The following is an 18,443-nucleotide window of genomic DNA, read 5'->3' as shown; positions in this document are numbered from 1 at the left end:
AGCATATCAGACTGTCATGTGAGAGGAAATAGACAGCCCTTTTCACATAACCAGCTAATAAGAAGACAAAGTATAACAACACTCAACAAATCAGAATGTCTGTTTTCAGAAGGAATGAGATCATCTCAAATATTTTACCCAACCAGGAGAGAATGTATCAAGAGAGTTCATCACAAAAATAAAGCTGTGAGAGCCAAGAGAATACAAAGATAGCACATAACACTGGCAGCCATGATCTAGATGGTCAACAGAGTGAATGGCAGCAAGGCCAGAGGGGGAGAAGGGGAAGTGAGGCTTACCCTCAAAACAACAACTGTGGCCACGCCCATGGTTAGATGCTTTACATATTTTTATCTTAATAATACTCAAAATAACTGAAATATTACTCCTATGCAAACACCCATTATTCAGATGATGCAGGTTTTTCAGATGAAGAATGTGAGGCACAGAGGAGATAAGTAAATTATCTAAGGTCTTACGGCTAGTGGCTGAAAACCTGGTTTGTTTTCATCTAAAGCCTGAACTTTTGGTACTTTCTAAAACTGTCTCTCCAACAACTACAGTGCTATTCTTCCCTTCATTTACTTTTAGTACTTGTTCTCTGTATCAGTATCTTGGCAAAACTCCTTAGTTAAACCCTACTTCATGCCCCACTGCCAAACAGCTGAATATTGAAAAAGACTTGAGTCTCCTTTCACCTACCAAAAAAAAACTTCAAAAGGGTATTCAACTGTACCTGGCAATCCTACTACATTTCTCAATGAATTTGCTCTAAAGACTAATTCATAATTTTCTCTCAACTTTAACTGCCATCTTTTTACTCCTCTCATTTGACCACTTTATCTAATTTTTCACTGAGAACTATAGCTATTCTTCTTAAAATCTACCAACCTACTTGTACATGCATCAATGTACTCTGCCTTCCTTTCTGCTCCAATCTAAAGCCAACATCTTTACTTCTGCTCTCTATATAATTCCTGTACACACACAAAGATTTGGCACCAAAATTATTTCCCTCTGTCTTGCCTATGCCATCAATTTTTTCTCTTTTCAAAATTATTCTCATGAGCATAAAATACATCTTAATGTAACCCATCATGGAAAAACAAACCTACCGGCCCCATATAGGATCTCGATTTTTCTGTTTTCTCATTGAAAGATATCAAAAGTTGTCACCCACCATTTGCTCACATTGTGCTCCAGTAAGATTTTGTCCCACTACTTCACTAAGATGACTAATGAGTTTCATCTTGTCAAATTCAACGGTCAACTCTCTGTCCTTATCTCGCTCATCCACTCAATAGCACCAGATATGTCTGCCCAATTTTTCTTGAAGTAATTCGCTTGGATTCTAAGACACCACTCTCTCCTGGTTTTCTGACTTGTTTTAGATGCTCTTTTTTTATATCCTTTTCTGACTTCTCCTTCTCTTCCTCTTCTTTTTCTCTTACTATTTCAACCCTTTTCTTTTCCCTATACACACTCCACAATTTCTAGGTTGATTTCATCCCATTTCAGATCTGATGACTCAAATTATTTCTCTAGCCCTGTCCACATCTCTGAGCTGCGCTCCATATATCAAACTGCCTATTTGACATCTCAAACATCTCAGAAATCAACACATCCAAAATCACTGTTGATTTTTATCCCCCAAACCTACTGGCTAGATACCAAATACTCACAAGATACTACTTATAACGGCAATGCAAAAGGTAAAAGCCTTAGGAATAAATAAGTGTACACTATCAATATGAAAAAAACATCACATATTTCAGGGAGACATGAAAGATTGAATAAATGGAATAACATACACTGCTCTCAGGAAGAATCAGTATCACAGAGATGTCAATTCTTCTAAGTCGATCTATAAATTTGACACAATCCCCCCCAAAACAGGGCTTTTTTAGAACTAGACAAACCAATTCTAGTATTCACATATAAAACAGGTAAAAATAACTGAAAGAAACCCAAGGAAAGATCTTAACTATCAGGATTTATAAAGCTAGAAAATAAAAAATGTGACACCAACATGTAAATAGACATACAAATTAACAAAAGAGGGTAAAGTCCAGAAATAGATGCCAATATACATGAGAATTTAATATATTATAAAGATGGCACTGCATAACAGTGGAAAAAAGATATATTATTCAATAAATTATCAGAGACAACTGGGAAGACATTGAGAAGAAAAACAGACCTCTACATCTCAAAAAAAAAAATCCAAGTAAATCAAATATTTACATAATAAAAGAAAAAAACCATAGATTAAAAAAAAATTAGTTATTTTTTAAAAATAATCAAAGTGTTCTATCAATCACAGAGGCATTAAAAAAAAATTCAACCACATTAAAAGTAAAAAAAAGTTATTACATGGCAAAACATGTCATAAATAAAGTAAAAACAAAGAGTCAACTGGAGAAAAATACATGCATCTCATCCGAGAGTCAAAGGTTTATATTCCTAATATATAAAGTAATCTTACGTATCAGAAAAAAAAGCAGCAACCCAAAAGAAAAACATACAAAAGCCATGAATAGACAAGTCTCAGGAAACACAATTTTTAAAAGGCTCAAGCCTCATCATAAAATAAGAGAGGTACAAAATAAAACAATGATGTACATTTTTTAGTAAGTAATGTTAGCATAATCATAATGTAAACTCTCATTATCGATTTATTAAAATTGTGATGTTTGCTGGGGATGAGGGAAGGAGGTAATTTGCAGAGATATATGTATGAGAGCTAAGTTTTTATTTACCATAGCAAGAGAATCACTAGGTAACATCTAAAACTGATAAATCAAGAAATTCCAAAAAATATTTTATTTAGTAGACGCTAATTTCTTCTGAGGAGCAGGTCTTACCGATTTTTAATTTTATAGGCCTTTTAGAATTATTTAATTTTTAAAATTGTGTTTATAAATTACTTTTATTGGGGAAAAAAAGTTATATAAGTGACAATCAACCTACCTTAACTGCCATGAAGAGCTCTTCTTTAAGTTGTGCAGTTTGCTCAGGTGAGAGCTATGGGCAAACAAAAAGTTGAAAGTGAAATATTAGATTTCCATCAAAGCTCCATCAAGACTAGGGGGAGAGAGACCTTGCCTTTAGCAATCACATACCTGCAAGGCTAGAATAGAGGTGATGCTCACTGCCATTGTTTGCATCTTGGGGTTTTCATGCTTACAGAGCCATCTCATAACAAATTTGGCAGCATCAAACCTGAAAAGTAGTATTTTTCTCACAATAAAGTTTGTAAAACTGTATATGAAGAGAGAAGAAATCACTTAGCCTCCCTCAACGAATCCTGTAACAAAGGTAGTTTTGAACTTCTAAAGCCTCGGATATGAAAATCAAGAGCATTTGGCAAAAAGAAGAGATCCAGAGGAAGAGGAGAGTATGCAAATGTGAGCAAAATGCACAGGATTCAAAGAAAGATGGGAAGATTTAAGAAAGACTTATTTTTTAGCATTTAGTTTCTACTATGTAATTACTAATTTGTAATTCAAATTACAAATTATTGCCCGTGAGGCAGTAACCTATAATCTGAATTTATGTAGATAGTGTTAAAATGCCACAGCAAACAAATCAATTAGCTAGAGAGAAATCATGCCCTTTTATAGGGGCAGTTGTTACTCAGCTCCAACTGATGATTGCCATATGGGAATGAAGACTGAGTTGAGAAAGAACTTCCAACTCTTCAAGAGAAGGTAGAAATAGAGGTTGGTTTTAAAATGAGGAGGACCACTTTTCCTATTGTATTTTTAAAAGTCAACTCCCATTTTAAGTACATATTTCAATTAAATTTGAGAATGGCTTAGCCTAAACCCCAGCACCCACAAATCACACGCTTTGTTCATGTGGGTTTGTACTTAATTTTCCTGCTGTTGGCAGCAACTTTTACAAATGTTTTTGAACTCATTAATCTGGGAGATTACAAAGTCTTCAAGAGGAATCCCTCTGGAATCCAGGATGAGAATTTTTAAAAAATTATTATCAATAAAATAACAACAAAAAGAATGACTAATATTTAGAAGGGCCTGTACTTCTTAAGCTAGGCACTGTGATAAGTACTTTACAAACATCGCCATATCTAATCCTCATAAGAAGTCACTATTTTACAAAGGAAGAAACTTATGCACAAACATAATGAAAGATGAGAACTTGAATCAAAATATGTTTGACTTTCTGGGGGGCATGTTCTTACCACTCACTATCTTTAACTGGAATCACATTTTGGGAGTCAACACTTGCAGGTAGGGTAGTTATAACCACCTCTGCAGAAGAGGCTCAAAAGAACATTCTCCCCAAACACCTATCCCAGCCTTAATCACACTCTTGCTAAACTAATAACCCAAAAGTCAACAATGCTCAGAGTAACACTGGTCAATAACCCAAAGTCAAATGACCAAGTTTTATACTTGCCTGTCAAATGGAACATCCACAAGAATCCTGGAATTGGTTAAGGAGAGAAGACAATTCTTCTGTAACTTTAAGAGAATAATGAAAAAAATTTTTTAGCAAATGTATATACTCCATTCCAAATAAAGGTTCTAAGCATGTGGAAGGTGCTTCAAATGAGTTCTAATTGAGAGCTCACTGAGCACCTGGCCCTCTCCAAGTTCTTCATTTAATCTTACCAATAAACTCATATTCACCTTTGCCTAAAAAAACAATCCTCCCCTGTTTTTGGGAAAAGACGGGGGGCGGGGGTGGTCTCTTCTTCCTGAAACCCAAAAGGACCTGTGTGGAGAGTGGCCTGTCTGTATGTCAATCCAAATCAATTACCTGAAGCCAGGCCCATCTACTAAATGATAAATGTCCTTATCAGATTTCATAACTAGCTTATGATAGAGTTTCTACTTTCTACCTAAGATTGGTAGGATTTGAAATGGGACTTTACAGATAGGGAAAAAAAGACAGAAGGTCTCCTGGGAAAGCTATAGTTATAGAAAAATACAACATCTCTGTGAAAAGCCATGTGTAGCCCAGTGTGACAAAAGTATAGTGTATGATGCGGGGTCAGAAACCTCAAGTGCCAACAGGATCTAGGCAGTAACATAAACAAGTGAAGAGGGTTGAATGTGAAACAACAGAGGAGTGGTAGGAATTACGGCAAACTGGAGAATTCATGCTCTCTTTAAACGGCAGTTGTTATTCAGCTCCAACTCATGATTATTATGCAGGAATTAAGACTGGATTGAAAAGGATCTTCCAACTTTTAAGAGAAAGTACAAATAAATTTTTTTTTTTAATGAGGAAAGACCACCTTATTTTTAAAAATCAATTCCCATTTTAAGTATACACTTCAATTAAACAAATTTATATAGCTGTGTAACCACTATCACCCATCACCCCAAAGAGTTCCACCATGCCTCTTCCAATAAATCCTGACCTTGCAAACTCCAGCCTCAGAAAATAACTTTGTCATTACACACTAGCCTGTTCTAAATTTTCACATAAATGGAATCATATAGTATCTACTCTTCTGTGTCTGGCTTTTTTGTTCAGCACATAAGGTTTTTGAGATTCATCCATATACTTCATTCAGTACTTCATTCCTTTGTATTGCCAAATAGTATTTCCTTATATGACTATATCATAATTTGTTTATCTATTCACCTGTTGTTGGACATTTGGGAAGTTTTCAGTTTTTGGAGATTATGAATAAAGATTATGAACAGTTGTGCATAAATCTTTATATAGATATATGTATATTTCATTCCTGTCAGAGTAGAATGACTGGGTGGTATGGAAGGTATATGTCTAAATTTTAAAGAAACTATGAGACTGTTAAACTGGTAGTTGTTACATTCTTAACAACAATATATGAGAATCTCAGTTTTTCCACACCCTTTCCAACACTTGGTATTATCTTTTAATTTCAATCAATCCAGGGGTTGTGTAGTGGTAACTTGCTGTGGTTTTAATTTGCATTTCTCTGATGACTGAAGATACTGAGCATCTTTTCAGGTGCTGATTTGTCATCTGCATATCTTCTCTGGTGAAATATCTGTTCAAATCTTTTGCTTTTTTAAAAAATTGGTTTATCTTGTGTTAATGAATTGAGTTCTTTATATTCTGGATAAAAGACCTATATCATATGTACAAAATGAACATTTTTTCCAGCCCATGGCTTGTAAGCACCTTTTCATTTTTTAATGTTTTTTGGTGTGTATGAGCTTTTAATTTTGATGCATCTAATTTACTATTCTTTTTTGATGTATACTTTTTGTATCCTAAGAAAACTTTGCCTACTCCAAGGTCACAAATATTTTCCATGTTTTCTTCTAGAAGTTTGATGGTTTTAACTTTTATAGTTAGATCTATGATTTAATTTAATTTAACTTTCACATGTGATGTTAAACCTATAAGGACATACCAAAGTATTAACAGATGTTTCTGGGTAACTGTTTTCTGAGAAATTTTAAAAATTTAAACCATATTATTTACCCATATTTCTTATTTTTTCTGTAACAAACATGCATTCCTTTCAATTCACTCAGATAAGATGGAAAAATCAGAACTAAATAATACATATTTTTCATATATTTTTCGTGAAGAAGCTAAGTTAAGTATTCGATTTAAGTTACCTGCTGATAATGGGGGAAATTTTTCAGAGCCTTGAAAAGTAGACAGGTGACCTCTGACAACAGACGAACAGGCATCCCCCTCGCCAAGCCCTGGCGTGTTAAGTTGAGGGCACAAGCACTGGCTGTGAACTGCACTGGCAAATCCAACGGATGATTCCTCATTCCCACAGCCACAAGCTGAAGATAAACTTGTTTTAGTGGCTTATGACAACATTAGCATTCTTTATATTGTCTTATGTTTGTGACAGCTGGCAAAAATATCTGCTCATTGGGAGAGAAAGTAACAGATTTTCCCTATCCACAGCTTTTTTTTTTTTTTTAGGACATCACATTTATTTTTTAGGACATCAGCAATACCTTTTAATCCAAACGCAGCCATTACCTAGCTGTGTGACTTTAGGCAAGTCACTTCCCTTCTCTGGACCACTATTTCCTCATCTGTGATTTAATAATCATTAATTGAGCATCACTTCATATAAGGCATTGCGATAAGCACTACAGGGAACACAAACATGAATCACTTATACCCTATTCCTTAGCATAAAGCCTTGTAGAAAAAATAAGGTATATAAATAACACTGTGAATGATGTCAAAACATGAAACTGAAAAAAAAGCACCCTAAGAGAGGTATAAATAAAGTGCTGCCTAAGGTAGTTATGGAGAAAGCAATTATTTCTGGGCTGGAATCAAGAGGCTTCATTGCAAGAGAACATTTAGGCAAAGGTCTCAGACAGGATATAGACAGAAGCAGACGGAGGTAGGATAGAATGGAGATTCCCAGGGAAGGGAGATGTGATAGGGAAAAACACAAAGTGGACAAAAGGATGAGATGAACTCACAAATGGAGAAGGAAGAAATCTGAATTAAAAAGAATTCTGAAAGTATTTGAAAAGGAGTAAAACATATATAAAAGTAATTAGAAGACAGACTAGAAGACCTAGAACACAAATATAAAATGAAGGTGTTACTTAGATCACACCTGCTCTAACATTCAGGAACAATGTGATCTTTTTTTGTCTATCAATTAGGGATAATCACTCCTACCCATGTCAGGGATAAGTCTGCTGATACTTGCATGAGCCATGATTTTAAGAGACCAGAGCCCGTCAACTTTGATAGCTGCATGAACTCATGGAGCCTGGAGACATAGTAGGTGGGATACTTACTAGCAATATGGAAAAAATGACTTTTTTCCATATTGCTAAACTACTCTCACAATATCACGGGATTGTCATCATCTGCAACATGTACATGTAGAAACCAAAAGAAACATGAATTTCAAAAATCACAGAATCTTAGATATGAAAAGGACTTTTAGAATACCTAATTCAATCTCCTCACTAGAGATGGGAAACAAAGGTTCAGTTTTCCCTTTACACAGTATTGCTTTTAAGTTATGAATAAAGCTAATCTCCCACAGTATAGAAATAGCCATATTTTAAAAGAACTGCAAAGAATTACAAATAAAAAAGACAAGGTGACTTTAAAACTCTTCATTTTCCTGTTACATTTAATTTTAAATAATTTCAGTTTTCTTTCCCAGACCACTTAATACTTCCAATGACATTTAAAATAAATTCAAGTTTCTATAAACCAAAAGCAAAGTTTGGTCTTATCAATACTGGTAATTTTACTACATTCACAAAATACTTTAAATGGGAGATCTGGCCACCTTCATTATTGTTATTTTGTTCTGTAGTATTGGGGATGCTGTTATTGTTTTCTTTCAGAAAACCAGATGTTAGATTTAAAGAACAAATGAACGAATAAATAAGAAACAACAATTAGGGCACAATGAATTCATGTTTATAAATAATTAACTCCTGTTTTAGGAAAAACAGTATAATGGTCCTATTATACCTTTCTCAGACCAAATTCAAAACACTGGATGATTCAAATTGATTTATCATCAAATGAGAGATGATCTGGCAGTTAAGCCTAACACTTCCTTTCTCTGTGAGGGCACTCTGACTCACTATAGAATAAGGCCTGTAAGTTATTGTATTCAGTCAGTATGTCTAGTGAACAACTTTAATTGAACAAAGTAAGAAGTAATAATAAAAACTACTTTTCTGAAATGTAGTTACCTTTAAAATAGCAGGCATGGTTACTTGCATTGAAAACGTCTCTGTGAAGAGTCTGTAGAGGGCTTCCTTCACAAAACATGACCTATTCCTGTATTGGCTCAATGCTTCTGAAATCTGACTCATATTGGCTCCTCCAGCAATCTGAAAAACAAAACTGTTACCAATAGGTTTCATCTTTCATCTTGAAGCACAGGATTTTAGGGGCCTCAAGTGCTTGAAACAATAATAGGTATTCAGTTAAATGTCCCATGTGCTTTACAATGTTGCTCCCATTCAATAATATTTCTAACAGGTAAAAGTTCTCCTTAATCTCATTTTTCAGATGGGTCCAGAGAGGCAAAGTATGCTGCTAAATATAATAAATCAATTAAGTGGCAGAGCCAGATTCAAATACCATCTCCCTGAAACTATAGTACAGTTAAGACCTCAACGGAATAACGGGCAGCATGTAAATTTTTAAACAACCAGTAACCATGAATGCATGTCTACGTATAGGATAAATTAGACAATAAAAGACAGGGAAAAGGCCACATAAAATAACTAAAATGAAAAAACTGTTGACTTTTTTCAGTAGTAGTATCATTTTTACCTATTTTTTATTTAATATTAATTTTTCCTTGCTACCATTGAAGTAATAAATTTCAAAAAAAGTCTATATATAGACTTCAGGTCTGAAGGATAATGGTACCCTCCTGATCCAAACCAAAAAAGTCAACAAGAAATATAATCAAAACTAGATATGACCCTGTTTTCAGCATCCCTGGGTAGTGAAGGAAAGACATAAAAGAGGAAAAATTCAGGATCCTGGAAAATGGAAAGAAAAACAACCCTACTCCATTCCACCATGACTAGTAACATCATTATCCATTGAAGAAACCTCATATCACTAAATTAACAGGAGAATGCTTTTGAATTAGGAATCCTATCCATTAAAAACATCAATAAATAAGAAGATTCAAACCAAATCCAAATAAAACTCCTATAAAGCAGTTTTTAAAAGTAAATCTACACATTTCAGCTGAGAAAAATTCTTCCTATGAACCAACAACAAATCAGAAGAAAACTGTTACATAACACTTTAAACTGAATTAAAAATTCTCAATAAGAATTCTGGGATATGAAAACACACCTTCAATAAAAAGAAAGGGTTGATTAAATTCAAGAAAGAAAAAGACAAAATCATACTGAATATAAAAAATTACATACCCAAGGAAGGACAGATTTGATTAAAATTTACTAAGGGGAAGAAATGCAAGAAAACAAACGAGAGATTATAAGAACTAAGTAAAAAGGATAGAAGATTGAGTGTTGACATGGATAAAAGACAAAGAGGATCCCATATACATACACTTGAAGTTCCTGGGGGACAACTGAACTAACACTTAAAACTACTACCAAGGAAAACTTTCCAGGGGGGAAAAGAAAGACCTAGATCAATACACTGAAGGCCCACACTGAGTACCTGGGAAAACCGGCCCACATCAAATCTGAGACACAGTATATAAATTAAATTTTAAAAAATCATCAGGGCCTCCACATAAAAGGGTCAAATAAATAACAGAATAAGATTGTCATTGGACTTAACAGCTACAAAGCAAAAGTGGAGTATTTTCAAGAAACAAGGAATGAAATGGGTGAACCAAACAAGAGTTTATAGCCATCCAAGCTAACTTTCAAATATCAAAGCTTTAAAAGACTAAATAATAAGAACTTAGAGAATATGGACACAAATTCCCTTACTAAAAAATATACTAGAGGGTAAATTTCATAGAACCAAGAGACAAATGGAGAAACTTTGGCAAAGGGACCTATGATGAGCATTTTAATGTATTTAATTATAGATCTGTCTTCCCACCTAGTGCATTGGGGCAATCCGCCTTATGTAACTAGGCTGGAACTCTGGAGTTTTTTAAAGGCCTGCAACTTCCAGGGGAAGGACTGGACAGTAAATTGTGGTTCATTTCCATCAATTTCAGCTCTTAACACAGTAGCAGCTATCCACCCCACACAGAGGCCAGCCACTAGCACATGCTTCTAGAGCAGCTTGCACGTAGCTTGTGGGAGCCAGTGTAGGAAAAAGGACCCTGCCTTCCAAACATCAGGGATCTATACTCTGATCACCAATTTCTGCTTCTGATAAAAGGTGCAGGCAAAGAAGTAGGCAGCCACTGTTGTTGCACCATCCTAATTGTTCAAAGCCCCTCTCCCTCCAGCTAAAGTGACTTCTAGATGATTTAAAGGGCCTGTGTCCTTTCTTCCCCCTGCCCCAGTCTTCAATTTTCTCTTTTTCACATTTGGCAATCCAGACATTAAAGATGAGATGTTCAAAAAACTGCCAAAGAAAATTCTAAACTGCACATTCCCAGGAAAAAGAAAATACCTTAAAAAGTTTATACCTCAGGTTTATCCTCAGCACAGATAAAACAAAAAACAAAAACAAACAAACAAACAAACAAAACAATAACAAAACAGGAAACCCAGGGGGAAGGGAGAGAATCTGATTTCCGGAATCATCATATTATTAGTTTCAAATGTCCATTTTTCAACAGCAAACACACACACACACACACACACACACACACACACACGGCATAAAAAGAAAGAGGCAAGTATGGCCCATTCAAAAGAAAAAAAAATCAACTGAAATTCTCCCTGTAAAAGACCTGCTAAACAAAGACTTCAAAACAACTGTTTTAAAAGATGTTCAATGAACTAAAGGAATATGTAAAGTCAAATTAAATGATATAAACAAAAGAGAAAAACCTACAGAAATAGAAAACATTAAAATCAAATCAAAAGTACTGCAGCTGAAAAGTATACTAAGTGCAAAAAAAAATTCACTAAAGGGATTCAAAGGCAGTTTTGAGCAAGCAGAAGAAAGAATCGACAAACTTAAAGGGAGGACCATGAAAATTACAGAGATGGAGGAGCAGAAAGCAAAGACTAGAAAAAAGTAATTAGAGCCTAAGGAATTTGTGGGATACCATTAAGTAGACCAAAATACACATGTAGGAGTCCTAAAAGAAGAAAAGGGCAGAGACACTATCTGAAGAAAAAAACCACTGAAAACTTACTAAATTTGACGATAAAAATAATTTAACATAAAAAAAAGCTCAAGAAACTCCAAGAAAGATGAACTCAAGAAGACCCACAACGAGCCACAATGTCATCAAACTTTCAAAGGCCAAAGACAAAGAGAGAATCTTGGAAGCAACAAGAGACAAATTATCATGTATAAGCGATCCTCTTGTACAAGAGATCTGTAGATTTCTCATAAAAAACTTTGAAGACCAGAAGAGAGTGAGCTGATATATTCGAAGTGTCAAAATAAGAATCTGTAAACCAAGAAACTAATATCCAGCATAACTGTCCTTTAAAAGTGATGAAGAAATCAAGACATTCCTAGATAAACAAAAACCAAGAAAGTTCATTACAACTAGACTTGCCCTGCAAGAAGTGCTCAAGAAAGTCCTTCAAGATAAAATGAAGAAACAGTAGACAGTAACAAGAAGACATGTGAAGAAAAAAAAGTAAATACATGGACAATTGCAAGAGCTAGTGATAGTTTTTAAATGGTTTGTAATTACAATTTTTGTTTTCTACATGACTTAAGAAACTAACATTTAAAAAACAATATTACTCTAAAAGTTGGTGTAATAACTTATATTTGTAACTCTAAATTTTGTTTTTTACATAATTTAACTTAAAAAATACTTTATGCTTTGGGGAGACAATATATAATGATGTAATTTTGGGACATCATCAAATCAAAGGGGTGAAAATGGAGATATAAAGGAGCAGAGTTTTTGTTTGTTATTCAAGTTAAGCTGGTATAAATTAAAATGTTAAATGCAATCCCCATGGTAACCACAAAGAAAATAGCTATAGAATTATATACACAAAAGGAGAAAAGGATTTAAACACTTCACTACAAAAAAAGTCAGCTGAACAACAACAATGACAAAAAAAGAGTAAGACAGGAAATGAGGGACAAAGAAAACTACAAAGCACATAGAAACTAGAATAAAATGACAGACATCCTTTAGTTACTTTAAATGAGACATCCAGTAGTTACTTTAAATGTAAATGGATTAAATTATACACTCAAAAGAAAAAGACTGAATAAAAACACATGATTCAACTATATGCTGTCTACAAGAGACTCACTTCAGATCTAAAGACACAACTAGATAGAAAGTGAAAGGATAGAAAAGGATATTCCATGCAAATATACCGAAAGAGAGCAAGAGTGACTATCCTAATATCAGACAAAACAGATTTTAAACCTAAAAATGGTTACGAGAGAAAAGCTAGACATTATATATTAATAAAAGATTCAGTACAGTAAGACATATAAATATAAACATCTATGTAACTAATGACAGGTCATCAAAACATATGATGCAAAAACTGATAGAACTGAAGGGAGAAACAGACATTTCTACAATAATGGAGACTTCAATAACCCACTCTCAATAATGGATAGAACAACCAGACAGAAAGAAACAGGACATATACAAACAACACAATGAAGCAACTAGACCTAATAAATATATTAACAACACTCTACCTAACAGTAGCAGCATACACATTCTTTCAAGCACACATGGAAAAATTTCCACAATAGGCCATATCTCAGTCTCAATACATTAAAAAATATACATATATCATATAAAGTATCTTCTTTGACCACAGTGGGATGAAGTTAGAAACAAGAGAACTAGAAAATTCAAAAATTTATGGAAACTAAACATACTCTTAAATAACCAAAGAATCGAAGAAGAAACAGTGATATTAGAAAATATTTAGAAACAAATGAAAACAAAAACAATATACCAAAACTTATGAGACCCATGGAAAGCAGTGATAATGGGGAAATTTATAGCTATAAAGGTTTACATTAAAAAACAAGAAAGATTTCAAATTAATAACATATCTTTACAATTTAAATAACAAAAAAAACCTAAATCCAAAGCTAGCAGAATGAAGGAAATAATAATTAGACCAGAGATCAATGGAATAGAGAATACAAAAATTAGAGAAAATTAATGAAATCGAAAGTTAATTCTTTGAATAGATCAACAAAACTGACAAATCTTTAGCTAGATTGGGGGGGTGGGGAAGATTTAAAATATGAAATCTGAAGTGAAAATGGAAACATTACTACCAATTCTAAAGGGGGGGAAGGAATTATGAGAGTATTAGGAATAATCATAGCCCAACAAATTGAATAACCCAGATGAAATGGAAAATTTTCTAGAAACACAAGACATAACAAGATCGAATTATGAAGAAATAGAAAATTTAAATAGACCTATAACTAGTAAGGAGACTGAATCAGTAATCAAAAATCTGACAAAGAAAAGCCCTAACTCTGATGGCTTCACAAGTAAATTCTACCAAACATTTAAGAAAGAATACCAATCCTTCTCAAAGTTTAACAAAAGTTAAAGGAACACTTTCTAACTCATTCTATGAAGCCAGTTTTACACTGATTCCAAAGCTAGAAAAAGACACAAGAAAATACAGATAAATATCCCTTGTGAAGTAATGCAAAAATCATCAACAATAGACCTGAAACTAATATGAAATACTTAATGTTAACTGTAATTGAAAAATAAAATTTTTTAATTAAAAATATCCTCAACAAAATGCAAACAAAATTCAGCAGTATATTAAAAGGATTATTATACACTATGACCAAGTGGAATTTAATCCTGGAATGCAAAGATGGTTTAACACATGAAAATCAATAGATGTAACACACATTAACAGAATGAAAGGGGAAAAAAACTCACATGGTCTTCAATTAAGGCAGAAAAAGCATTTGATAAAATTCAACACCCTTTCATGGCAAACACACTCAACAAACTGGAAACAGAAGAAAACTATCTCAACTTAATAAAAGCTATGTATAAAAAACCTACAGTAAACATCATACTCAATAGTGAAAGACTGAAAGCTTTACTTCTAAGATCAGGAACACCACAAGGATGTCCACTTTCATGACTGAATAAAGAACTGGAAGTTCTAGCCAGAACAATTAGGCAAGAAAAAGAAATAAAAGGCATCTTGATTGCAAAGGAAGAAGTAAAATTAAATTAACATGCAAAAATCAGTTGCATTTTCTACAATAACAATGAACAATCTGAAAAGGAATTTACAAAAATGATTCCACTTACAATAAAATACTTCAGAATTAACCAAGGAGGTAAAAGATTTGTACAATAAAAAGACAAATCACTGCTGAAAGAAATGAAAGACATAAATTTACTGGGAACACAAATCCGCAGATTGAAAGAATTAAGATGTCAATACTACCCCAAATAATCTACATATTCAATGTAATCTCTACCAAACTCCCAATGATGTTTTTTGCAAATAGAAAAACCCATCCTAAATTTATATGGAACTGCAAAGGACACCAAATAGACCAAACAATCTTGAAAAAGAACAAAACTGGTGGACTCATACTTCCTGATTTCCAAAGTTACTACAAAGCTACAGTAATCAAAACAGCGTGATACTGGCATACAGACAGACATACAGAATAAGGAAAACGATAGAAAGCTCAAAAATAATCAGTCAACTGATATTTGACAAGGGTGCCAAGACCATTCAGTGGGAAAATAAGTCTTTTCAAGAAATTGTGCTGAGAAAACTGGATATTCACATGCAAAAGAATGAAGTTGTGGACCCTTATTACTGAACACCATATACAAAAAACTAACTCAAAATAGATCAAAGACCTGTAACTATAAACCTCTAACGAGAAAACATAGGCAAAAAGCTTTATGACACTGGATTTAGGAATGATTTATTGGATGACACCAAAGTCACAGTCAACAAAAGAAAAAATATATATACAACTCAAACTTCAAGAAAAATTTTAAAATTCTATGCATCAAAAGACAGTATCAATAAAGTAAAAAGGTAATCCTATATATCACTTATTAGTCCCAAGAGGAAAAATATATAGTGTAGAAACAATACTATATAGAGAATATTTTATCTATACCTGGATATCTTATATAGTAACTGGACAATACTTTGACATGTGATGAAAGTAATATGACTAATAAGGGGCACTGTGTGCTTCAGGATGTAACACTCTTGAGAAGATATGACATCTCTTATACGATATTTCAGCCAGAGATGAAGGACCAGAATGTACTTATGAGGAAACATCAGACAAAGTCAAAATGAGGACCATTCTTCAAAAATGCCAATGAAACAAAGCTGGTCTGTATTCTTCAAAAATATCAATGTCACAAAAATAGAAAGTACTAAGAAATTCTTCCAAATTATAAAGAAATGACAACTGAATACAAAAATAATCCTGGACTAAAAGGAAAAGTATTTTATAAAGGGCATTGTTTGTATAATCGACAGGGGAAATACATACATATTATATAAAAGTATTGCATCAATGTTAAAGTTCCTAAAATTTAATAACTGCACTGTGGTCATTAAGGAGAATATCCTTGCTCTTAGGAAATACAAACTTAAGTATTCAGGGGTTAGAGAGGCATGATATGCAACCTACCCTCAAAAGGTTCTGAAAAAATTTGTGTACGTATAGCAAGAAGATAGGATAAAACAAATGTAGCAAAATGTTTAAAATTAGTGATCTATAGAGTATTTCAGCACATCTTATATTATTGTATATACCAAGAGTTTATGTGCTAAAATCTTTTTTTTTAATCATTATGGTCTTTTGATCACTGTGACATTAAAAGCTATTTATCTTAAACAGGACTTGGTGTACATTCTGATAACAATTCTCTACTATACATATTTAATCTGAAAGTTCAAATTATATCTCTATTTCAAGCCTAATGATGTAACTGATGGCTTCCACCTTCATTATAGAGGCCAGGAAATTTTTTAAAACTTTAAAATACAACAACTGCTGTTTTCAAATCAAAAGAATAAAATATGAAAGTGACTGCAGATCACTTTACTTGTTCAGCCTAGGAAGAATTAAGGTGTAATGATAAAGAAAGGGTTCTTTTTAAACAGTGGTTCTGAACCTTAGCTGCACATTAGAATTACCTGGGAGTTTTTAAAATCTTGATGCTCGAACCAAATCCTAAACCGATTAAATCAGAATCACAGAGGGACAGGACACAGGCATCAGTATATTTTAAAGCTCCCAAAGTGATTAAAATGTGCAATCAAGGAAGAGAACCATTGTTTTAAAAAAGAAATATTGCAGAACATAATATTTAAATATATGTTGCCTTAAAAATAGCACCTTGAGGCACTATAAACAATATTCAAAACTGTTTTTCTTAAAGCTCTTTCAAAATTGCTTTTTGTTGAGAGAAAAAAAAAATGGTGTAGATGATAGAGGCTCTGTTCATCCCTCTGGCGACCAAATCAAAGATGTGATGGAAACAAGCAGCAGCAGCAATCGCCTGGGATCTAGATGAATAAGCCATACAACCACGAAGAAATCCAAGAAATCACCCTGCAATGGCAAAAGGTAGGACGGGGAGAGAACACGGGGCTGCCGGGTCTCCAGCAGTTGAGTGGGATGGAGGCTGTGGCAGCGGCAGCAGCAAAAGCCTCTTAAAGGGGCCATATCCGCAAGCAGATTTTCAGTGATGGACCTGCTCATTCTGAGCACCAGTGCCCATTTGGCTACGCACAGGGGGCATCAGGGACTTCTCGTAAGACAGGGTCGGAGTGAGGGCCAAGGGTACAGAAGTGCCAGCAATGTCCACTGTTCCCTGTTGAGTCCTCCCCGTGCTACCAGTGCGCCAGAAACAGCGCCATCATAGCTGTGATGTCATCAAACTGGATAACAGGTGGCTCCGCCCAGAGGATTCCCTGAAACCCTACCTACTGCAACTCTTGCACCATCCAAGCCACATCCAGGTGTATCCTCAGCGAGTCGGGTGCTCCTTACTGAGCAGTACCTAGACTCACACTGGAGCCAGCTGGCCTCAGTTTCTGGTGTGGCCTTTTGAGGCAACTATAAGCACAGCATCTGTGGATTGCTTGCTGAATCTTGACAGGTGGCCCTGGAGGGGTAGAGGCTTGGGCTAAGTTTGGCCTGCAGCTGAACCCCTCTCAGGACTGTGCCACTGGATACCAACTTCACAAATCCACACTACTAAGACTGGGAGACTTAGGAGCTTTGCTTAGTATGTAGACACAGAAAGGCAGCCAAAATGGGAATACAAAGAAGCAGAAACCATATGACAAAATAGAACAGAGATCCAGATATAATGGAGTCAAGTAATCTAACAGATGCAGAATTCAAAACACTGGTTATAAAGATGCTCAATAAACTTTTGGGAAATGTAGCAGAACTCCAACAAAGAGATAAAAATGGAGATGGAGATTATAAGAGGGAACCAGTCTGAAATGAAGAACACATTATCTGAGATGAGAAGTATATTAAATGGAATAAACAAAGGAATAAACAAAGTGAATAAAGAAGAGGATCAAATGCCCTATCTAGAGGACAGAAAAGCCAATCAGGACACTCAGTCAGAATGGCAAGAAAAAAGATGTCAAGATGATAAAAATAATTTAAGGAGGATATGGGGCACTATTAAGTATCCAAATATCCATCTGATCGATGTAACTGAAGAAAATCAAGATATTGAAAGCTGTTTGAAGAAATAATGCTGGAAAATTTCCCTTACCTGGTGAAGGAAATGCGCATACAACCCCAGGAAGCTCAGAGAATTCCAAAAATCAGGGATCCAAAGAGGCCCACACCAAGACACATCATAATTAAAATGCCAC

At 34.3% G+C, this 18,443-nt stretch overlaps 1 protein-coding gene across 1 annotated transcript in view; it reads right to left on the bottom strand.

Annotated features, from left to right (window-relative positions):
- The window catches only part of ZYG11A (zyg-11 family member A, cell cycle regulator), a 66,319-nt gene that overhangs the window by 18,721 nt on the left and 29,155 nt on the right, over window positions 1–18,443 (bottom strand). Inside the window, exons 4-8 of the mRNA XM_006919447.2 lie at window positions 8,682–8,822; window positions 6,594–6,770; window positions 4,426–4,490; window positions 3,123–3,222; window positions 2,971–3,024 (exon numbers count right to left, since the gene is read on the bottom strand). Coding sequence (XP_006919509.2) covers window positions 2,971–3,024; window positions 3,123–3,222; window positions 4,426–4,490; window positions 6,594–6,770; window positions 8,682–8,822 — 537 coding nt within the window. The remainder of the gene's footprint in view (window positions 1–2,970; window positions 3,025–3,122; window positions 3,223–4,425; window positions 4,491–6,593; window positions 6,771–8,681; window positions 8,823–18,443) is intronic.

Source organism: Pteropus alecto, unplaced genomic scaffold (assembly GCF_000325575.1).
Source record: "Pteropus alecto unplaced genomic scaffold, ASM32557v1 scaffold25, whole genome shotgun sequence".
NCBI classification, from domain to species: domain Eukaryota; kingdom Metazoa; phylum Chordata; class Mammalia; order Chiroptera; family Pteropodidae; genus Pteropus; species Pteropus alecto.
This window is presented reverse-complemented; position numbering and strand designations above follow the sequence as displayed.